The sequence below is a fragment of the Pituophis catenifer genome, unplaced genomic scaffold, assembly GCF_029215685.1.
Source record: "Pituophis catenifer annectens isolate HBS135680 unplaced genomic scaffold, rPitCat1.0.hap2 SCAF_2, whole genome shotgun sequence".
NCBI lineage: Eukaryota > Metazoa > Chordata > Lepidosauria > Squamata > Colubridae > Pituophis > Pituophis catenifer.
Genome location: NW_027256882.1, coordinates 200,837,080 through 200,861,530, shown reverse-complemented (window position 1 = coordinate 200,861,530; position 24,451 = coordinate 200,837,080). Strand labels below are relative to the sequence as shown.

Below are 24,451 nucleotides of genomic sequence, written 5' to 3'. Positions count from 1 at the left end.
CCTCTGAAAATTCGAGGGGCTCTGGACCATCCTCGGCTTGGTCTGAATCCTCTGACGAGGATGACCGGGCATGCGCCTGGTGGTGCTGGGCCCGTTGCTGTTGCGGTGCCACTTGAGTTGGTAGATGGCGAGGGGGCCCTCCTGCAGCCTGTTGCCAGCCTGCAGCCAAGAAGGATGACATTGCGGCTGAGAACATGGTCTGGAAGTCTAGCTGGGTGGCTGGTAGGGGTCCCTCTGGAGTACGGAGGCTGGCTGCCGTTGGCGTGAAGGTTGCTTCCGCCCCCCGGTGGCGCCCGTGAGGAGAGTCTGATAAGGGCATATCCGGCAAGGAGCGAGAAACCCCTCTGGCCCGTGGTAACTCCTGGTAAGGCCCAGCTGCGCTCGGGGTTGCTGGTGTTAGGGTCAGCTCTGTCAGGCTTGTTATGCCGGTGCTCGCCTCTGCACGTGCTTGGGGGGTGGACCTGGGCGATTCAGGCCCCAGGGCCGGTGTTGCCGCTCCAACCAACTGTGCCTTAGCACAGAGGCGCTCTAGGGTTTTGTGGCGCCTTGCAGCGTCCTTGTCGAGGAACTGGGGCTCCTTTCCTCCGCAGTCTTTGTGATTGGAGGATCGCTTCTTTGAGTGCTTTCTTGAGGTACTAGCCTCCTTGCGAGGTGGGCTTGCCTCTAGCTCTGGGTCTGATGAGAAGGGGGCATCTGACATGGCCATGGTTGCCATCCAATCCCCTCAGCGAGATAGTTTGGGCTGTGCCTTAATTGAATCCCCTGTGCCGCCTGGGGAATGGAGTCCAAACTCTCAGCAGCGAGGTATTCCCCTTAAGATGGCCCCGCAGGTGGGTGTGGGCCTCCAACTGCCGCTCTGGGAGGGGCTAGCCTCGTAAGGATGGAACCAAGATGGCGGCCCCGGGGGGGGGGTCCTCCAAGATGGCGCGAGCACGTGGCTTTGAATCCGAGGCTGGGGAAGCTGCGGTCTCACAGCGGCGGCCCGAAGGTCCTACCGCCTGCCGCGCTCAGCCCAAAAGAACCAGCCCCAAGGGCTCCGACAACGAGGAGAATGAGGGGTGGGGGCTGGATGCCTCCCTCGCTGCTCTCCTGTTAAGCGCGTGCGTTGCGCTGGGCTATGCGGGCTGCGGACTCACGGCGGCGGCCCGAGGGTCCTACCGCCTGCCGCGCACGGAGAGGGACAGCTTCAGAGATTCCTGGGGCTGAAAAGGGGGCGGCTGCTTGTCTTACCGCTCTCCGCTGTTCCTTCGCTGCTCCGGCGGTAGCTTGCTTTGATCCCCGCTAGCGGGGGTAGCTGTCTCTGCTCGCTTTCTCTCTCCCCCCCCCCCCCCCGCTGTTGGTAACGGAGGCTGTGAGCGCGCGCGTGGGCGGCCGAAAGCGTCACCGCCTCTCAGCTGTTGAGCCGATCTTCTTGTTTCGGCTTTAAAGGCAGGGAACCGTAGCAAAGAAAAAAATTACTAGTCAAAAATAAAGTAAAAACCTAAGAAAGGGAAGAAAAAATAGGCTTCTGAAGCCTGGAGCTCTGATGGACACTTCAGTCTTTGCCAATAACTGAGTGAAGACTGGGGATCATGGGATTGGGGGCGTGGCAGGGCCACAGGAAAGGGAAGTTGAGCTCTCACTCAGTTATTGCCAAAGGCTGAAGAAGTTAACCCATTGATGGATAGTGGGAGCAGCGCACAGGAAAAAGTATTATCCCTGACAGGTACTCCAGACAAGAATCACTAACCATGAGTACTAACAGTACCTTTGTTGCAAGGCTACACTAAAGAATTTTGCAAGTCTGAAAATACATTTCTTCCTCCTTGCTTTTACAGCTCAAGAAACTAGGGATGGTCACTTCTGAGATATTTGTCACGTTCTACTGCTTCTGTAGGTTAAGTTGCCCCTTATCTTAGCTTTGCCTAGATTGTTGATCCATCTTCTCCTCTTCCTATCTCTCAAGGACATTCTCACAGACCGTTACATCAAGTTGCTTCCTTTCCTACTTGGGCTCTGGCCAGCATTTGGGAATGAAAAGGGCATTTTGGCCACTGCTTGCTTGTCCCGGTTCTATGCTCTTTGGAAAGTATTCTTTTTTTAATCTTCCATTATGCCACTTACTGGTAGATGGACAAGTCATCAAAATTGTACCACAACTGTGGGCATGGAAAAAAGGCCATTCAGGCAGGGGCCAAGAAGAGTAGGTATGGGCTGTGAGACATTTCTGCCCTTGAGGTTGAAAGAAGACATGTCTTTACCTTTCAGTCCTACCCCTGCAAATAATTCTCATGGCATCTCTTGCGGTTCTTTTTGTGAGAAATCTGTGCAGCTTGGAATTATTGTTAGAAGCAGTTCGTGCTTAATTGAATAACATCCCTAGTTAAGTATATTCTATTACTTAATATTATATATAATCTCTTATAAATAATCTGCATTATTTTTGAGCTTGCTTGTTTTATCATCAGTGTAACGCCTGCAAGAAAACAAGCAAGCTCAGAGAGCACCAAGCATCCCTCATGTCAAGCCTGAGCTACAAATATTCTCCTTTATTAGTAATGCATTATTTTTCTTCTGCTATATCTTCCAAAAAGAGATCTCATTCTGGTCCTTAGCCTCATCAAGACATTTTCTTGAATTCTTGTCAAAATGTAGTTGGCCTCTTTTAGTAAACAAGTACTTTGTTTTGTACCATTGATATAATAAAAATTACGATGAAAGTCAAAATTTGTGTATATTTGTCTATACGTCAAAAGCTTGCATTTGTCTATAAGTGGCATGACAAAAGTATTTCTTAAGGTGAACATACAGCATCTATAAAAATGAGAGAGCTAAATTTAGAATCATTGTGGGATGAGCAAGCCAGCATATGGAACTAATATAGACATCGTTTCTGTAGCATTAATGCTAGTTGATGTGCTTGCTGTAATGCTTCAGTATGGATATTTCCTTTGGGCACAGATCTGACAACAAGTATTCCCATCTTTCCTTTCTTCTTAATGTTTAGCTGAAGTTGCAGAGCTGAACTTTAGGTGAAGTTAATTCTTTTGGATCTATTTTACATTGAGAAGTGTCCTTCCTTACCGCACACGTATTGTTATCATCTGTTTGTACAAAGGGAAATTTGGTAGTCTTTGTAAATTCCATTAGTCAAAGTAACTAACCAAATATGGACCCATTTTCTACCTGTGCAGGCAGAAAATGAATGGGATAACACATCACAAAAACATATTTGGCAGAAGTGTTTTTCTGATTTTCCTGGTATGACCCAGCAGAGTGGCTTGAATCTATTGAAAGTCCTTGTAAATGTTTAGTATTTTGTAAGTCAGTCTATAAGCCTGGGGCTTTAGTGTTAGTTGCAATGTGGAAGGAACTTATCTGCTACAGAATCTTACTTGCATCTAATTCCATGATGGCGAACCTATGGCACACGTGCCCAAAGTGGCACACGAAGCCATGTCGTCCGGCACGCACTGCCTTGCCTGTTCGTCTTCTGGGTTTCTGGCATGCATGTGTGTGCAATGGTCAGCTGTCTGCGTGCGCGGCAGTGCCAAAAATGCACATGCTCGCTGGCCAACTGATGGTTGGGTGCGCATGCACGCCAGAACCTGGAAGTTCGGCTTTTCTGGAGTGTGATCCATTTGTGTGCACAGCAGTGCCGAAAACCATCCTGCGCATGCACGCCGACCAGCTGATCGTCGGATGCACATGTGTGCTAGAACCCGGAAGTTCAGCTTTTCTGGAGCGCAGCCCTGATGAGTGTGAGTGCACGCGCACGATGTTTCCATGCGACTTTTTCAGCACTTGCTACCAAAAAGGGTCACCGTCACTGGTCTAATTCATTGTGCCTTCAGTTTTACAAGGTCTCTTTAGAACTCTTTAGAACTAACCGGGCTTTCTCTAACACAGTATAAGGGCCCCGTTTATACTAGGATTCTAAAGCAGATCCGGTTGCCGTTTCATAATTGTTTCACAATGTCCTAGAGAACAGCAATGTATCACAGTGAACCGACAGAAGGAGGACATTCTTTGCTCTGAGGCAAAATCCACCTGAGTGGGAATATTGTCTAATACTGGTACTTAAGAGATGAAACCTGGATAGCAGCCCGTTCTCACTGCAAATAAATTTTCTAATAATTGTAATTTTCTGGACAGCTCTCAACTAAGCCTTCTGCTCTTGCTGAGCATGCAACCAATTGTGACTGAACAAATAGTTCTATAGAAATAGCTGTGTTTATAGTACTTCCAGTTTTCTAAGAAATAAAGCTATAAAAGGATTTTGCTATATAGTTAAATTGCAGCGTGGAAGTCCTTGTAAAACTGTTTGTCATGTTTTTACATTGGAGTTGCTAGGCATTTTTCACGGAAATGTGGTTGTTTTTTTGAGTCTATTTGGTTCTCTAATCTTTACCGTTTACAACAAACACACCCAAACTTTTTCAGACTGCATTTGGTTTTTGTGTGGCGTTCCGGGAATTGTGCTCCATAACCAGGATTGGGCCAGAACAAAGTATACAGAGCTATGTCAAAAACTTAAGTTTTGATTTTAATTTTATTTTGCTATAGTTTAAAATAAGCTTTCTAAATGAAATATAGTTAATACGATTCTCCTATAGAGAACATTTTTTCTCTCTCCTGTCCCTTGAAAAATGACTGATAGGAACTTTTTCAGAGATTCTGGCAAATTACATGTAGGGTATAAAACTATTAGGTTTCCTTTTCCAATTAAATCCCGTCAGCGTGGAGTTAAATAACAACTTGTGGTCTAGTTTTGGAAATATTTATTGGGGATTTGCTGAATGCTTTATAGAAGTGGGGCTCAATATTTGCGGCTTGATGGCCTGGCTGCGGGGAGAGAGGGAACCAGATTGTGTGAGTAGCGGACTGGCACTCGCAGCTCAACTCACGTAAGTGGCAGGCCGGCACACCTGCACATGCATACAGAGCTCAACTGCAAGTTGAGCTGCGTGTGTGCATGCACACGAGCCTGCCTCTCGTGCAGCCTGGTTCTGAATAGGCCACAGCCCCCATAATGGGCCACAGCCCAGGGGTTGGGGACCCATGCTCTTTCTTTTCATTCTCTCTTCCAATAATCTTGTTGTTCTTCCTCTTTCTTTCCATGTGTTGACATGAATGATGAGCAGAGTTTTCTCCATTCATTAGCAGCTGTCCATCCTTTGGGGGCCAGAAGCTCCTGTGTGTTCCACCTGGGAAAGTGCAAGCCACTGCTTGCATGGTTGCCTGGAGGTGGTTGCTTCTTAAAATAGGAGACTAGATCGCTGGAAAATTACAAGAATACTGTACATTTCTTTAACCCCTTTTTGTCCTTTTGAGGAAAAATTTCTCAAATTTCTGAAATTTCTCCCCAGCCAGGATTATGTATTTTGTATCAAGAAGGTTGAAAGCATATACAAGAAAAATTGATTCAGCATTAATAAAAGATTAGGATATTGTTTTTCCTGTTGAACTTGTAAATGTGATGGAACTCAGTGCAAGTAGTGGATGAAAATAAAAATGGAATAATAGCTGTTTTGAACTGCCTGAGAGAAAGTTTGAATTACACCAGGCACACTTTTCTCACACCCACTCAGTGAGAAAACTAGAACAAAATATTTAATTCTGGATATTTGGGTGTTAGAAAAATTACAACCTTGTTTCAAAAGACAGAAAAGATAGTTAACAGGGAGGAGAATGCATTCATTATTTTACATCAGATGGAAAAGATAAATACCGGTAGTCATTGACTTAGGACAGTTGATTTAGCGACCATTTGAAGTTACAAAGGCATTGAAAAAAGTAACATGATAGTTTTTCACACTTGTGACTGTTGAAGCATCCCCATGGTCCTGTGATTTACATTTGGATGCTGGACAACTGGTTCATATTTATGAAGGCTGCGGTGTCCCGGGATCAGGTGATCTCCTTTTGCAACCTTCTGACAAGCAAAGTGAACGGGGAAGCCAGATTCTTTTAACAACCGTGTTAATAACTGCAGTGATTCACTTAATAAATGTGGCAAGAAAAGCTATAAAATGGAGCAAAACTCACTTAACCAATTTCTCACTTAGCAACATATATTTTAGGTTCAGTTGTGGTCGTAAGTTGAGGACTACCTGTATATTGAAATATTTATACCTCAGTGGTGCTACTCAGCCGGTTCTATCCGGTTCGGGTGAACTGGTAGTGGCAGCTGCAGGAAACCTACCCTCCTGGATGTCATCACGTCCCATTTTTTTGAGAATGCGCAGAAGGTCCTGTGCATGTGCGGAGGTGGTGCGTACACGCTGCCATTTGCGAACCGGTAGCGAAGGTAAGTGAATACCAACCCTGTTATACCTGCATATTTTCTATGACTGTGAAGGGAAGGATGTACCCTGTTTCCCCCAAAATAAGGCATCCCCTGATAATAAGCCCAATTGGCCTTTTGAGAGCATGGCAATAACGCCAAGCAGGGTTCAGAAAAATATAAGACAGGGTCTTATTTTTGGGAAAACAGGGTAATAGGTTTGAATAAAGGTGGCCTGATTTTGTGGAGTAGAATTGGTAGATGCAGGAAAGTGAAGGTGTGGCATTGATTATGAAAAAGAAGTCTACAATTCATGATAGAGAGTATGAATTGGTGTCAACTAGGTCAAGGGTTTTCAAACTATTTCAGGCTGCAAAGCCTGTTTATTATTATTTTCTTGGAACCCCTGATTAAGAGAAGTGGGGTACTAAGTGTCAGCTAACATGTTCCATCCCTTCTGTTGTATATTTAGAGAAGTGGCTATGGATGCCTGCAGCACTGAGGCAGGCGGTGGCTCCTTCTTTTTTTCTCTCCATAGTCCCTTTCAGAAATATCTTTCCCCTTAGTGAAACTTAGCTAGTGAAACTCATTTAAGTCCTCAAACAACTCTGGGTTACACAGAACCCAGTTCAAACAACTCCCGTAGCTATGAATGCATACGGAAATAGGAAGACATTGATTGGTGAGTGATATGGAGATTCGTTGGGAACAAATTGTGTAACATTTGGAATGAATGAGATTCAGAGAAGAAGAAAAAAACCTGTTAGATGATGAAGTGAGTGGCAGGAATGAGATGAAATGTACAGAAAATAACGAGATATCCAGAATCCCAAGAATAAATGCAATAGTAACTGTTTTTTGAATATCTGCTTAGAAGAAAATATGTTTCAAGTATATGGTGTTTACAAGTGGGAAAGGAATGAACAAAAATCATGCTAATTTCATTGTTTACAGTGAAAAACTGAGATAATTAATAAAGGATATAAGAGGTTCTGAATCCTGGACAGGGCATTATCTCATAATATCAAGATTGGATCTAGGGAAAAATGACACTGGAGGAAAAAGAAGTGAAAAGAAACTAGAGTAGAATGACTGCAGGAAGAAAGCAGAAGAGTCCTATATGGAACAGAGGAATATAGAATAATTTCCCAGAAGAATAAATGGAAAGTGAATGTACGGGGGAAAAACGGGCAGCTGCTTCAGAGACAGTAAAAAAGAATTATGTTAGAGAATGCCTCAGAAGTGTGCCTAATGAAAGGTGAAAAAGGATGCTTGATGGAATGATGAAGTGAAACAGGCTGAGAATGAAAAAAAAAGACATGTAAGAGAATTATTGTTGCAACGAATGAGTGGAGATCTTGTGTGATTTGTATAGAAAAACTAATCGTTGTAAAGGATGTACGGTAGTTAAAGAGAGCAATGAGTTAAGGTTAAAAGAAGGAGAGAAAATGCACTGTGATTTTAATGGAGATGAATTTCTTTTTTTAAAAAAAAGTGATACAATCGAATGCGGCAGAAAGAGGGCACCTAAGAAGTGGGAGTGGATAGGATCAGGAGTGCATAGGTGGTGGACTTAATATCAGAGTGTTTAGGTGACTTAGTCATGCAGAAAGAATGAATGAATGAAGCCTGAATCACAAATCAAATACCTGCAGGAAAAAAGAATGAGCGAGAAAAGGGGAAAACCAAGGAAGTCATGGTTGGATGGAGATAATGAGATTCTCAGAAAAAGGGTGGTGAGAAGTTTAAAGAATAAAGGCAGTGTATGAAGTGGTGCACAGGCAGGGCAGAAGCAAGGATGAAAGATATGGAGAGGAATAATGAATGGTGAACCAGATTTAACTGCATTTCCTTTTTTGTGTCTTACGGCATATTTCCTTTGCCTTATTATTTTCTATTTACACATGTGCAAACACGGTTGAAGAATGAAGCCATGCTTTAAGAAATCTACTCATTACCTGGCATGTGGCTCTTAAAGCAGCTGAATTTATTTTATTTTTTTTACAATCATGCAGAAGTCCAAAAGGTGTTGAGGTGTTTTAATAGAGATCGTGTAAACAGTGCAATTGAGTTTATTTTACATATTGTCCTTTATTTTAATAGGGAATATTTAACTGCAATCTTTAAACAGTTAACTATAGGTTATAGTTTTTGTAATATTTCACTTGACTTTTCAATGGCTTGTATAATATTACATATTACAGTTACTGTGATATTTGAATTTAATTGCAAAAAGCCAAATTGAAGATAATCTGGAAACAAAGATTTCACCCTCCAAGAGCTGTACAATTCGGTGTTCCTACCATGTAAAATGGGAGTTAGGTATTTAAACACTTACGATAAAATAGGCCCTATTATTCTTTTGTTCCTATTCCTTTATGCATACCCAAGGTGTTCAAGTTTCTGGAGAGGGCTGAATGAATATGAGTCATCCTCTCCAATTTTCTTTCAGAAATATATGCCAGTAAAAGAAGTAACAGTAAATATATCTAGTTGCTGGAAATTAAGCAGGTACAGCATCGACCAAGAGAAAATAATGTGAAGTGAAAAATTCTGCAATTTATCTTAAATAAGGGATGTCACAGAGAGGACAGAACCTCTTCTCTGCATCTTCTTGATGGGTTGTAAAAGTAGTTGAAGCGTTAGGGTAAAAAAACCAGTGTCAAATTTTATGCAAATTTGTAGGGAAAATTCATCTTTTAAATTCTGCTCTTAACCTGGGCAACTTTTAAGATGTGTGAACTTCAACTCTTAATGTATTTCCTAGAGGGCTGGGGAATTTCTGGGAATTGAAGTCCACACATCTTAAAAGTTGCTCAGATTGAGAAACACTGGTGTAATGGATTTACGTGTTGACTCTTTTTGTGTGTCTTTCCTTTGTCATGTATCTTCGTATATTTATGTGTGAGCACTGGGAAGCACAGGCTGGGTTGCACATGCTCTGAGTCACATGACAGGAAGGAGGAAGGGCGAGGGCTTAGAATGGAGGGTTGGTCAGTAGCATTCCAAATTTTCCCCCAGAGGTTTCTCTTATGGGATGAATTGGGGGGATTTTTCTGGAATATTTTTCTGCATAGCATCAAACCAGATCTTCCCTTGCTTTTTCTTTTGCCAGCTTCTTCCGCCATTGCATGTAGTCCTCGACTTACAACCAAAAATTACAACAGACCTCTCCAAGGCTACTTATGACACAAATTGGAAGTTCTGATGGTTGCCCCCTCCATTGGTCACATGATCGCATTTGGGCACTTGGGAGCCAGGTCATATTTATTCAAATGACGGTGATTTACTAAGTTTTTTGCTGGAAACCAGTGTTTACTTCTGATTTCTGGTAAAAAAAAACATCTGTTGCAGACACTATAGCATTCGCTTAACAAGTGCAATGATTCACACTGCCAAAAAGGTTGTAAAATAGGGTGTGGTGACCTGCTTAACAACTGGCATGACTTACAACTCTAATTCTGGCTTCTACAGTCGTAAATTGAGGAGTATCTGTATCAGCTTTTCAGGATTTGGTCAGTTATTCTGCTGATAGACACACAGATGGACAGAAAGACAGTTTTATTGAGCCCCTTTATGTAATTTCTTTCCAACTTTCAGTTGGGAATTTTTTGAGCTCCCTCTGTTTTTCATAGAAAAACTGTTCCTTAAGAGTTGGGAAAACTCTTAAGCTATGTGCTAAGTTGCAAGGGAAGGGAAGCAGTTGGAAGACCTTGCCAATTTCAGTCAGAATAGAGCTGGAAGGGACCTTGGAGGTCTTCTAGTCTAACTGCCTGCTCAAGCAGGAGACCCTATACCATTTCAGACAAGTGACTATCCAGTTTTTTCTTAAAAACCTCCAGTGATGAAGCACCCACAGCTTCTGACGGCAAGCTCTACAAGTTAAATGTTCTCACTTAGGAGGTTTCTCCTTAATTCCAAATTGCTTCTCTCCTTGATTAGTTTCCATCCATTGTTTCTTGTCCTGCCTTTTATGTACTTCAATGGAAAAAGCTTCATGGCATTCACTGCTTTAAGACAACCATTTGTGAAACAGGAAATAGTGCAAAATTTATTAAACAAACAAGAGGTTTTGCGGAATTTAGCAAGAATCAGTGTTGTTGTTTTTCTTTGGAACGTTTGTCAGCATCTATAGTTTAAAATAACAATAATTTATTGAATATATCTGACCCCCCCCCCCAACACCTAGCACCTCCAAGCAGATTTAAAGTAATTTTAAAGTAATTAAACTTTAAAGTAATTAAAATTATGGGAGTAATTTTAAATTTTTTTAAACAACCGACTGGGCAGTTTTAAAGTAATTCTAAAGTAATTAAAATTATGGGAGTAATTTTTAAAATTGAATTCTAGCCCAAGTTAATACTTACACAACTATTTTTTGCATGTCTCGTGCCGAAATTAAGTTCTGCATAACTGGATATAATTGCCTACTACTTTATCCTAGATTAACAGCACAGAAAATGTAGCTGACTGTGACATTGCCCTGGTTTATATAACAAATGAATATCTTGGTGAACTCATCAGTAAAATATCCTATCATTTAATTAGGAAACAGATGAATATGGGGTTTTAAGAACAAAGCCCTGCCACTTCGCTCGGGATTACATTTGATTGCTGGAGTGAGGCATGTACACGTAAATAAAGAGAAAAAGGGACGAAAATCATAGGGTGGTTCATTGGTTTGAAAAATACTACAGAGAAAATAGAGATTTCTTTAATTCATATTGGATGATTTGGAATCCAGAGCAAGATCTTGTGACATAGTGTAACCTTATAGCTGATTGTTTGTGGGTGTTTTATTTTTATATCAGCAATTCTCAGAAGAGCATTGCAATAAGTAGTTCAACTCTAAGAGAAGGAGTTGAGGAATGCATGCACAGATGTTTTAACATAGTGTTTCTCAACCTTGGCAACTTTAAAATGTGTAGATTTCAACTCCCAGGATTCCCGAACCACCCATGCATCCGTGGGGAGACATTTTTCTTTCTCTGCCCTTTCATCCAGCCATTATGGGTGAAACCCAGGGGTGAAATGCTACCGGTTCGCACTGGGTCGGGCAAACCGGTAGTAAAAAAAAGCTAGGAGCAGCTGTGCCACACAGGAAACAGGAAATCCTGCTTTCTAGCGAATCTAAATTGCGCGGCACAGCTGTCCTCCCCCACAGTTCTACTGACCTTGCTAAGCCTCCTATTTTCACACAAAGCGCTTGTTTGGTGCACACTGCGCATGTGCTCACAGCATGCTTTTGACATGTGCTACACATGCACAGGCAGCGGACTGGTGGCAATCCGCGGAGGATTTCACCACTGGTGAAACCTATATCTGGATATATATGTAAAATATGTGTATTTTGTAGCTTTTGTTTAACACATTTTTAAAAAAAATATGTGGGTAGTTATGGCAATATTCTCTTCTGTTTCACTTAATTGTTTTTAAAAATGATAGTAATGTGTCGTTTTTCTGAGGTCATCCACTACATTATAGAAAAACAGCCTGTTTGCTCATTAATAGCTGTGAGAGGAAGGTCTCAGAAAAGAATCCTGATTCTGAATTTCAGTCAAAATCATGCTAATAATGAGTAAATATATACTTAAGATGGCACATTTATATCGTATTGTAAACTTGCTTTCCCAAACATTTCAACAGAAGTTGTGTTTATATCAGCATGATTTCCTAAGCCAGACAAAAATGTTAGTCTTTGTTTTGACATTTATAAAACTATTCTTTTGGATATAGCAAGTTTTGAAAATTGCCCTTTTTGAGTGCCAAATTATTCTTGTTCCATAGCAACCCTTCTTATATGAAATCAACTTTGGAGTAAAGGACGATTTTTCAAACCTTAACTTCTAATGGAGAAAGTCAGAAGCCTCACCCCTCTTGAACCAGGCATTCCAGATTTTTTTTTTTTTAATCAACAGGTTCTACATCCTGTAAGAATTTAAAACCCCTTGGTTTAAAGTGTTAAAGCAAAGAATAAAATCTATGCATTTTAAGACTTTAATACCTTTTCCTCTATTCTGCTTTTGGCTTTCTTGAATTACATTTCAGGGTTCTCAAGTGATTACTCGAACCAAACACTTTTACAAAATTTTGTTATCCTCTTTTTGCTTGTTACTTTAGCTGGCAGAGAATTTAATCAGCATGACGTAAAACAAACTGGAAAGGAAAAATTAACTGTTCCAGTACTTCATCTTAACATCTACAAATCAGAAAAAAATAAATGCTTCTCTATCTAGTAGCTGATAATTTCAAGATCTTATACAGTATGTTATGCTGAAGAGATCACAGTATGAGAGAAATTGGATTTTCATCTGAGTTTATATTGCCACATATATTATATCTTTTACTTGTAGTTTGAAGAGCGTAGAATGCTGTGAAAGAGATAGATTCAAGGTCGGTTTAGAAAAAGAAACTGAAAATAAAACATTCAAGATTATAATGCTAATCTTAAAACAATGGTGTACTGGAAAATTATATATACCTCTGGTTCATGGATATCAGAAAAAAAAATTATACAAAAAATTAACTTAAAAAATCAGGGAGATGAAGCAGTTTTTAACTCTTCAAGGATATTTCACAGATTTTTATTCATTGAGTAAAGATAATAATAAGCTTTTCTTCATATTTCATATTACCTATACTAAGCATCATCCAATAAAGCTAATTGTCAGGAGAATCAAGACAGGTAAAAGAATGTATTAATTCATACAGCACATTATTGAATTGTAATGAATGGGCTAAGTGGGACCTTTGTCTGATTCTTAATACTAATTGACATGTATATTTGTTTTCCACAGTTTGCAATTTTATGTCTCATGAGAAGTGCCTGAAATATGTGAAGATACCTTGCTCATCTATTGCTCCAAGTCTTGTAAGGGTAAGTTGCTCATGCTTTGGGAAAAGCTAAAGTGGGGTGTAACTGGACAGCTGGTGCATGGGAGATTCAAGTTCTAGTCTATGATCAGCCACAGAAGCTGATTGGGTGACTTTGAGTCAGTCATTTTCTCCATCGCAACTATTTCATAGAGTTGCTGTTGTGGAAATAGCAGGTGGAGGTGCTATGTTTCCTGGGCTCACACAAATCTGCCCTGCACAGCTAATAAACATATCGGAGAAAACAATCACTACATTATATTTGCCCCTCCCCAATTGGATCAGTTGGATGGTTTATGTTCTGTGAGACCCAACAAATCATGGTTGACTATCGTGGTTTAGCATTACACACAAAAATGGACAACATGCTATGTTAATGTATACAATCAGTGTTATATAAGGGTGAATAAACAGTTATATAAATAAACAAATAAACAGTATCCTGCAAAAGTATATCCATTTAAAGTTATTATTTTCAATATTTTCTATGCCTGAAAATATTCCTTCTATTTTTAATGTAAAGATAATAGGAAGTTTACTTTCTGATATATAAATGTAATAAAAGTAGCCACATTTATCCAGAATTATATTCATAATTTTGGTAATTCTGGAATTTTAGAAGTACAGTACTTGTGAGTCATTGTAAGCCATGGTGATCAAAATGAAAATGGAGAGAAACGTTTTGGTGTACATGTATAGAGTTTAGCCAAGTACTAGTCTAGTACTTAAACATAAGACAAAATTGGCATTTTTTTTTTGTGTTACATAATATATGAAATCATGTTTTATATATTAGTGCTGTGTGGGAACTAGATTACCAGGGCAAACTGTTAAAAATAGTGCCTTTAAAAAATACTGATTTATTGTTGTGGGGAATTCATCGCTGATATGAGGTAAGTTAATATCAAATTGACATACCCATATATACAAGAATACAAGCCAATCATTCAGTTTAATATACTTGCTATTTATTAGACTACTATTTATGGGGATTTTTGTTGAATAGTTATTGGTGGTAGCCATTCCATTGTTGTTATAACCAAATCAAGAATGGGTTGGGGATCGCAACTTACTTTCCTGTCTGGTGGTAAAGGTTGAAGAAAATCTTTAGATGATAAAATGGTATCACTAGAATGAATACAGGTGGTCCTTTTACTTTGATTATTGTGCTACTTATAAGCTATATTTTTATTTGAGGATGCGGTATCCTACCCCCACCCACCATCTCCCAGTAACTTATATAAGAGAAAAATAGACTGGTAAACATTGAGATGGTAGTAGATGTGATGTGGATATAGAAGGCTGCAGGTTTCATCTCTGACATTTTTGAAGGTTTTAGAGTCTTCAGCACTAGAAGATATCATGAAATGTCTCAGCTACTTCTGTTTATTAAAATGAATCTCCTCCAATCCAACTTTAATTCCTAATGACTTCATGGATATCTTGGCTACAGTGAGGAAGTGGCTTGTTATTACCTTCTTCGGAGATGTTTCTCAACTGCTCTATTTTAGTACCCATTCAGACTAAATGCTGTTTGTTTTCCAAGCCAAGATGTGGTCCCTATTAATTACATTTTCATAACGAAGTATCTTCTTTGGTAGAGAACAGCTGTGGATTAGCTGCATGAAGCAAATATTCAACTTGGTTCTTAATACTTAAAAAATAACAGAAAGCTTAATGGCAATTTATTTTGTGGGTGAAAAATGTTTATTTATATACTCTAATCCCATTCCAGATGATATAAAGTGGCTATTTTTGGAAGCTGTGGCATATGAAGGGTGTTAAAGACATTTTTCCTGATGGATTCTTAGACCATTTTAATATTGCAAATCATAAATTGCATGTTTAAATTATAATTTCAAGGTTGATGAAAATCTGGCAATGGATCAATTTCAACTAAATTTTTAGCTCCATGTTAATTGAAACTGAACCATCTCTCTATCTTACTGAACATGGCGCTCTGAAGCAGGATATGGAATTCAAGGTCAAATGAAGTCTTGTGAACTCAGATGGTTGGCATGAATAAGATAAGTTTTGTGTCAACAACTTTCAGAGAATTATGGAGTTAGCATACTATGACTAATCTTTGTTGCTTGGACTTAGTTACAAGCTGGCTCTAACTCATGATGTTTAAGAAGCTTTTTTGTGAACAGATTTTATTGGTAAGTTTCAATGGCTATTTTTGTGTATAAGTATGCATATGATTCTTCTTGGGGATTCCTTCTCAAATAATGTTGACTTCAAAAGTCAGTTCATGACTTTGTGATATTGGTTTGTCTGAAACTGTTATACCACAGCTGCTTTAAAACAACTTTTATTGTAGGTATACTGCCCTCCTTCAGTATTTTCAGTGCTGCTGAACACTTTCCCTCCTCCTTGATAATTATTTAATTGCTCTAACATAATTGGATGAGTGCTGCTTCTCCACGTGTTTAATATTTATTGTGAAGGAGGTAAATTAATGGAACAATACTATTTTTATTTGTTTATAATTATTCTTAAATGGATGTAAATGGATTGCTTTCAGAGTGCTGCAAAACACTCTAATAAACTACAGCATTTAAAACAGAACCTTTGCACCTGAAAAGGTATATGTTGATTGAAGTGAACATAGCAATTGAATAAGCTCTGATTGGAACATCACCAGACATCAGTCTGGGTATTTTGATAAGCAGAATATCTTGAAGTGAGAAAGCTCATTTTTGTGTGGATCAGTTGTTTAGGCAGACTATTGACTGTTCATACCGGTATATCCCCAATTGCTCCTTGTAGCTTTGATCCCTGGAGTGGGTGAGACCTACATTTTCAGTCCATTTTTATTGTTTCAAGGGAAGGGGTTAAGGTTTCCCTTTTCAATTCCCAATTAGTTTTTCAGACTAGAATGAATTTGGGAAAGAAATCTCTACAACTTCATTTAGAAGTTACTATTGCTATTAGAACGTGAAGCAGCACATATTAAATGATCAGATGGCTCCTATCACTTCTTATGCAGACATATATTTGTTTCATATTTCTAAGATCAGCCTTAGCCCTGAGCTCGAATGTAACTGGCTAATTCCTGATTTCTCACATTGTAGCCAATGTCTTGCAAGCCCTGATTTTGAGTATTCAGAATAATGTCAAAAAACAGAGCTTAAGACAGGACTTGTCCCATTCACTATTTTAACGCCTGTGGTTGAATTCTGCCATTGTATCTTTGTGTTTTCAAGATCATTCTTAGTTCTTTCTAAACAAAACTCCTTCCAAATAAGATCAGAAATGACACAGCTATTCTTCTGCACTTTGTTCAAGACTAAGGAAACAGGCTTTGAGAAAGTTGGCACATATTCAACTCTTTTTTAGTTACCCTAATGTTGAAAAACTTTGACTATGGCTGTTTCGTCTGTTTTTCAGAAACTAGATTATCTTTGTTTTTGATAGACTGTTCAAGACAGTCCATTAATTGGATCCTGTGGGAGAGCTAATTTGGTTTCAAATCCTGCATTCATTTTCTCCTCTTTGCCCTCTTAGATGGACAGGGAATGAGGACTTGATTGTTAATGTGTATGCCATCCACAGAGTTACGTATATAACTCCTTTTATAATATAAGGTCTGGTTTAAAATTTTAAAACCATGTATATATGTATATATGTGTGTGCAGTGTATGTCTTTGCATTACATATCCCAACAACTATTCAACTGTTTAATGTGTTACATTACTGGAATATTTTTGTGTTCAGTTATTTATGCAAATACAATATCTATTCTATGCTACTACTTGGGGGCCGTGTTTCTCAGCCTGTATCTACAACTTTGACCTGTATCTAGCATTGCTCCCTGGGGAATTCTGGGAATTGAATTCTATACATCTTAAACTTGCTAAGGTAGGAAAACACCCTTGAGGAATCTGCTCTAGTTTTCTGTACTATGTGATCTAAAGGTCCACAATGTATGTTTATGCTGATTTGTATACTGTTTCCATGATCTATTATTCATAAAATGCTCATATAACTGAAGTATATTTGTTGAACAGATGGTCTGTTTGAAAAAATTATATCAAAGCGTTTTTGCTAAAGCCTAAGGCCTTGGATGACAATAATGTTCATAGTTTGTTTGGGAGGTTTTTTTTTCCAAATATGAGAGGGAAGTATAATCATTTGTTAGTCTTATTTAGAGTAAGAAGAGATGTTTTAATGTTTGAGTGGACAATTCCCTTCTTTGCATCACCTTTGTTGGTATTGCTTAACGCATTGTAAGCCGCCCTGAGTCTCCGGAGAAGGGCGGCATATAAATCGAACCAATCAATCAATCAATAAATAAATAAATATTCAGAACAAGTAGTCCTCAACTTACAACAGTTCATTTAGTGACCATTCTAAATTACAACGGCACAGAAAAAGTGACTTTTCACACTTACGACCTTTGAAGCATCCCCATGGTCACATGATCAAAATTCAGACGCTTGGCAACTGATTCATATTTATGATGGTTGCAGTGACCTGGGGTCATGTGATCACCTTTTGCGACCTTCTGACAAGCAAAGTCAATGGGGAAGCCAGATTCACTTAACAACCTTGCTACTAACTCGACAACTGCACCATTTCACTTAACAACTGTGGCAAGAAAAGTTAGAAAATGGGGCAAACTCACTTAACAAATGTTTCATTTAACAACATAAATTTTGGGCTCAGTTGTGGCTGTAAGTCAAGGACTACCTGTACATAGCTGTACTTGAGCTTTTGTGTTAGGTTTCTATTTTTATTTTCCAACATTTCTGGAAAAGAGATTTTGACAGGAACCTTCCCTACTTGCTCTACCTGGCAAGACAAAACAAAACAAAAAAGGGTTATTGAGTGGTTATTCAAAGTTCTGAGTTTTGCCATTGAATTAGCATGTTTAGTAAAATACTAAATTACTGATACTATTCCCGGTATTCACACAATGTTTGGTTTAGTCACCCTTCACTTACTCTTGAAAAACAAATGAGACAGCCATCAGCTGAGGGGCTTTGGGTACGTCTCTCTACTGCTGTCGTAGGTCTGGTTGTAGTTTTTATCTGCCCATAAGAAACTGCTCCCTCCAGTTGTGAGGCCCCTTTCCAATTCTTGTTTTTCCTTGGCCGTATGCTTTCTGTAGCGAGTTTGTTTTGTTATTTTTTAAATTTATTTCTTCCTTTGCTGGAGATCAGATTTTTATGTACACTTAGTCCTCAGAGTGGCCAATTTAATTCTTCAGATTTCTTACGAGATGCATTGATTTACTCTATCCAAGAAATGAATTTAGGTGCACTAGGCTAAACCATTTCAGTGGGATGACTGATCTCCTTGTATCACCAAGGTTATAATGTATTAGGAAATCCTGTCAGTGGCAAGTGTGCTAAACATTGGTATTATTCTCACACAGTATGTGTTTGTGTATGATTTCTGCAGAAGGATGACTAAAATGGTTTTTTTTCTCTCTTAAGAGCCAAGATTCCTACATTGGTTTATGATGCTGAAGGTCACTTGGTTTCTTAAGAGATCTCATATATCCAGTGTAAAGAAAAGAACTATTAATAATCATAGAATTCATGCTTGTAGTTACAAATTAATATTCCAAAGAAAATGTTAGTGGAATGTAACCTCCATCTAAACTTGCACAAGGTTTCCTGTCTTTTTTTTTGTCCAGCAGATTTTTCTGAGTCTGCAGGCAAACTCAACAAGCCATCTAAGAAACCCATATCTAGCATCTTCCTCTAAAGATGTCTTGTTTAAAGTCTTCCTTTAAGACCTTTCTATTTCACCAAGCTGGGCTGACATAAATCTCTTCTAATTGTTCTAAATCTTTATGCTGAAAATTCTTAACCAATGAACCAAATTGGCTTAATCATCTTATATTCACATTTTATATATATGTTATTTTAACTGTTCACCGCCCGGAGTCCTTCGGGAGAAGGGCGGTATAGAAATTGAATAAACAAACAAACAAACAAACAAACAAACAAACAAACAAATAAAAGTACATCCTGACTAGGAGTTACATTCTCCATGCATCTGGGGGAGGGAGGGTACTTTTTTCGGAAAGAGAATTCCAAGTTGTAACATTAAGTACTGTAGACAGACAGACAGACAGACAGACAGACAGACAGATATGAATCAGAGGTGGGTTTCAGCAGGTTCTGACCAGTTCTGGAGAACTGATAGTGGAAATTATGAGTAGTTTGGAGAACTGGTAAATACCACCTCTGTCTGGCCCCACCCCCATCTATTCTCTGCCTCCTGAGTCCCAGCTGATCGGGAGGGAATGGAGATTTTACAGTATCCTTCCCCTGCCACGCCCACCAAGCCATGCCACACCCACAGAACCAGTAGTAAAAAATTTTGAAACCCACCACTAATATGAATGACACAATGTCAAGAATTCTCCTATCTCTGCTTTTATCTGTTGCTTGGCTACATCCTCCTGTTGAAACGTTGTGGGTTTTTGGTTCCAAAAAAACAAAGTATACCCTTTTCTTTTCAAACATTATAGGAAGCTTTCAGTCATGTTTATATTTCTATTTTGAATAGGATAGCACATGGATTTGCTTAATTATTTCAAATCTATATTATCCCTATATATAATGTCTTCTAATCAAATGAAAGGTACCTGGTTTTTAATTGCCAGAGAGATACAACGTGCTATAATGGTCTTTCTAAGAAATAATTGGTTAAGAGGTACATGTTTACATTAGGTCTTTTTCTTCATCCAAAAACAATATTTATGTTAACTCCATTTATGGATTAATATTTTATTTCACTAGTTTGTAGCTGCTTTTACTTGTCTTCAGTGTTGATTGTTTACAGTGTAAATACAGAGCATGAAACAATCCTTTCTGAAGCCAGAATTACGTTTCTAAGGATTCTGACCTCAAATAGATTTATGTGTTTTTATTGATATTAGATATGTTCCCTGTTTTGAGAGTCTTTTAAGATAATGCTAGTGTGCATTCTTTCTTGTTAGTATAGCAGTTACTAAATTGTATGAGGGTTGTTGAAATTATGCTGTAGATCTTGGATAGTTCTTTGCGCACTGGTTTAATATATCGTTTTTGTGCAGATAAGTCTTAGGTCAAATTAAGCCATTCCTTGTTCCGTGTAACAGTTTAATATGAACTGGCTTCCTGCTGACTTTAGCTAGGAGCCCATACATACATATATATGTGCCTTTGTGTTTGCGTGTGCATTTCAGTCATGCGTATCATTGTTTAAGCTTGTCAGCATAATGAGAATTTGAAAAGCAAGGGAACCCCCTACAAAAATAGCAACAGGAAGTTTAACTGCTGAAGATAGCTGAAAATAGAACAGGCATCTTTGTCCCCCAAACAGCTGTTAATGCTTCCATTTTCTAGACTTAAACCACATTATTGTTTTTGCTTTGTGGACTTTTTAAAAACGCCTTTTCTATGAAAGCTAATAACTCTTTTGAACAGTGTGTGTCAGGCATACATATTTTTATTTTTCTCTATTTTATTTCTGATTTAACATAAGGTCAAAATTCTGTTTCGCATACTATACCTTTTGGTTTAAGGGCATAATGGAGAGATCTATGATGTGAAAGTTGTAGAGCATATATAAGTATAGTGGCCCTGTATTTGTCAACCACTGTTTGCAGGATGGTAAATGGGAGTGTACAAAACAGCATTTCAGTTTTATATTTTAACAACATAACAGATTTGGAAGGGACTATGGAGATTTTCTAGTCCAATCCCCTGCTCAAGCAGGACACCCTATACCAGTGGTTCTCAACCTTCCTAATGCCGCGACTGTCAGACTTCGATGCTATCTCAAAATAAATGAATTTCCAAACTGCCAATCTTTAAGGAAATTTTCTCTTTATTTGAGTACAGCAACTGGATCATGGCTCGTGCGGTCAGGACTGACCTTTGCCCCCCAATCCCTCCCTTTCCGATCCCCAATTCTCTGCTTCTCATTGGCTATCTTCCAAGTCACTCTCCTGACTCCTTTTCTCGTCAGTTCACAGGAATGTTTCCCCCCTCTTCATTTCCAAGGAGACCGAGCTTCAAAGGGATTTAGCAGGCAAAAGTTCAGGCTTTATCTCCCTTTTCTATGTCAGCGCTGAGACGCTGACATCGACCCTTTAATACAGTTCCTCATGTTGTGGTGACCCCCAACCATAAAATTATTCCTAAAACCATTGAAAATATGTGTTTTCCGATGGTCTTAGGCGACCCCTGTGAAAGGGTCGTTCGACCCCCAAAGGGGTTGCGACCCACAGGTTGAGAACCACTGCCCTATACTATTCTGGACAAATGGCTGTCCAATCTCTTCTTAAAAACCTCCAGTGATGGAGCACTTACAACTTCTGAAGGCAAGCGGTTTCACTGGTTAATTGTTCTCATAGTTAGGAAGTTTCTCCTTAATTCCAGGTTGCTTCTCTCCTTGATTAATTTCCATTCATTGCTTCTTGTCCTGCCTTCTGGTGCTTTGGAATAGGCTCTTCTTTGTGGCAACCCCTTAAATATTGGAACACTGTTATGTCATCCTTAGCCTTCTTTTCACTAGACTAGACATATCCAAAGCCTGCAACAGTTCTTTATATGCTTTAACCTCCAGTCCCTTAATCATTTTTATTGCTCTTCTCTGCAGTCTTTGTAGAGTCTCAACATCTTTTTTATGTTGTGGCATCCAAAACTGGATGCAATATTCCAAATGTGGTCTTACCAAGGCATTATAAAGTGGTATTAACGCTTCAAATGATCTTGATTAGTATTAGTATCATAAATGTATTTGATGAACATGATCTAAGTTGAGAATATTTCGTACTTTAGGCAACAGCATGGCCATGGAAGCTGAATATCCTTGTCGCATCCACATATGACATTTTCTTGTGTTAAAATCCTACTTAAATTAGATTTGGCTTGCATATTATGTTCACCTGGTATATAGCATGATGCTAAGCTCATTTTCCTTTCACAGCTTTAGTTACATGAATGTTGGAATTTTTTGCTTCAAATGTTGATGAACTGCAAACCTTTCTATCATTTGACAGTGGGTAATTTTAATGGTAATTTTTGGAAACAAGCCATCTTTGTAAAATATGGATTGAAATTTGCTTGCTTTCACTAACCAAATGAAAGATGAATGGCATTTTGATGGTTTGCGTGATCAAATAAACTACTTAATTAAAAATGGAGGTGAAAGCTTTGAAGTCCGTCTAGCTTATGTCTCTGATTATTTAAGAACTGTGGGATAATGCTGTAAAATGCCGATATTAAATACATGTGTGAGGATGTGATTCAGTGTATTAAAGACAATTACATGGCTTTAAAGCAAAGGCAAGGATGAGATTACATTATCTTTGCAAAATGATCTTAATGGATTATAAAGACTCTGTTCTAGAAAGGGGTTTCAATAATAAATGACAACCAAAATTGATATCGCTTGTAGAATTAAAACAGCTACTTGTCTATAGCGATGATTAAGCACAAGAATAATTGAGGCTTTATGGAGTGAAGGAAGTAAGATTAATCCGAGGGACGAATTTGGCAGAGAGAGTGAAGAAGGGATTAAATCAAGCTGTTAAAACTGGATCTTTCTACTCATTTTCTGAGAATGTGTGGTGATATGCATATCTTGATGCAGAGCTATTTTCATCCATTCACAAGAAAGAGAGTCAACGGAAGGCTCTGATGATCGTCATCTTGGAGAGAAGAGAACCTCCTCAGTAGTAATTGCATCATCTGATTGCGTAAAATAGGGAGAATATTCCTTTTGCAATGCTTGTGCAACACAGAGACTTTTTATACGTGGGTTATTAGGTCAGGCACAGCTGGCACTATCCCATCCTTATCTTCAGTGATGGAAATATGCTGCTTGGGAATGGGACGCTGCCTTTCTTTCTCAGCTGTATTTTTCTTTGCTGCCCTTTTGCCTTTCTGCAGTACACAACTACATCCTTCAACTGCAACTTCATTTATGTATCTCCTTAAAGGGAGATTTCTTTCTTGACTGGGTGGTGTAAGGAGGCTTCTAATTTTTTTGTGATTTTTTTTTTTTAAAATGCGTTAATAGAACATCGCTGTTGCACCTCAATACAAGTACGACTTTTTAAAAACTTTTTGTATTACTAGCAAGCTCAGCCTTCTTTTCTGGTTTCACCTGAAGGGAATTAGACATGGCCCATCAAATAATGTGCGGCTGCAAAATTCATAAGCCTTGGCCACAGTCTAGTGAATGAGGATGATGGATCTTAGGCTTTCAATTCCTGGAAATGGGATAGCTCTTATAGAATAATTGCAGGTGGATAGATCTGATACGATTCCTCCCCCTTGGTAAAGGTTACCAGTTAATTATTTGGATATTTTTTGTTCATTTATCAAAGAAAAAGAAGTTCCAGATTTCAGCAGTAAAACTATGACGCTACTGCACATTTGTTGACACCACTCTCTTTATATCAGTAATACAACACTCACCTCCATTCAGTTGCTACGACTCCACCCCATGCAAGAGATTACAGGGTCATTAAAAGGAAAAAAAATAGATCAAGTCAGAACACTTTCTGATGGCCCTGCAGTTCTTTCTAATGCAGGGAAGTGGGAAATATTAAATTGGTCTATCCCAAGCGTCTGATGAACCTAATTGGGTTCCAGAAGGAACCTTGGTTGTTCTTGAAGATCTGTTGAATGGTCCAAACTGAAGTCCTAGTGGCTACCTGGAATGAGAGGGCATTGGTGGCTCAGCAGACTAAAAGCATTGTGCTTAACACCAGCTGTCTGCAATTACTGCAATTACTGTAAGTTCAAATCTCACCAGGCTCAAGGTTGACTCAGCCTTCCATCCTTTCTAAGGTAGGTAAAATGAGGACCCAGTTTGTAGGGGCAATAAGATGACTTTGTATAAATATATAAAAGTATGAAGGCTATTGCTTAACGCATTGTAAGCCTCCCTGAGTCTCCAGAGAAGGGCGGCATATAAATCAAATTAAAAAAATAAAAAATTGGGGCCTCTGGATTGGATACATCCAAGCAGCCCCCTCCTTACCCGGGGATCTTGGAACTCTGCTTTATTTACAGAGGAGTTGAGAGAGATAAGTGTTTGAAAGATACCTGGAGTGCTACTGAAGACCAATGAGAAGTGAATTAGATCCAGTATAGATTAGAATTACTATTAGATACCTTCTTTGTGGTGGTAAGAGCAGCAAAATGTCAGTATTTCTTTGCCCTTATTGTGTCCTGGTGGTCTTCTTTCAAGGGACCTGACTCTTCCTGGTAGGAGGTAGCTGTTACATCTACCTACAAGGTCACTCTGAGGAATTGACAAGATATCTGAAAGCCAATTAGATTTGTACCAAGT

At 39.0% G+C, this 24,451-nt stretch overlaps 1 protein-coding gene across 1 annotated transcript in view; it reads left to right on the top strand.

Annotated features, from left to right (window-relative positions):
* DGKQ (diacylglycerol kinase theta) overlaps positions 1-24,451 on the top strand; it is a 102,843-nt gene that overhangs the window by 13,940 nt on the left and 64,452 nt on the right. The window contains exon 2 of the mRNA XM_070935441.1: positions 13,063-13,142. Within this exon, the coding sequence (XP_070791542.1) occupies positions 13,063-13,142 (80 nt within the window). The remainder of the gene's footprint in view (positions 1-13,062; positions 13,143-24,451) is intronic.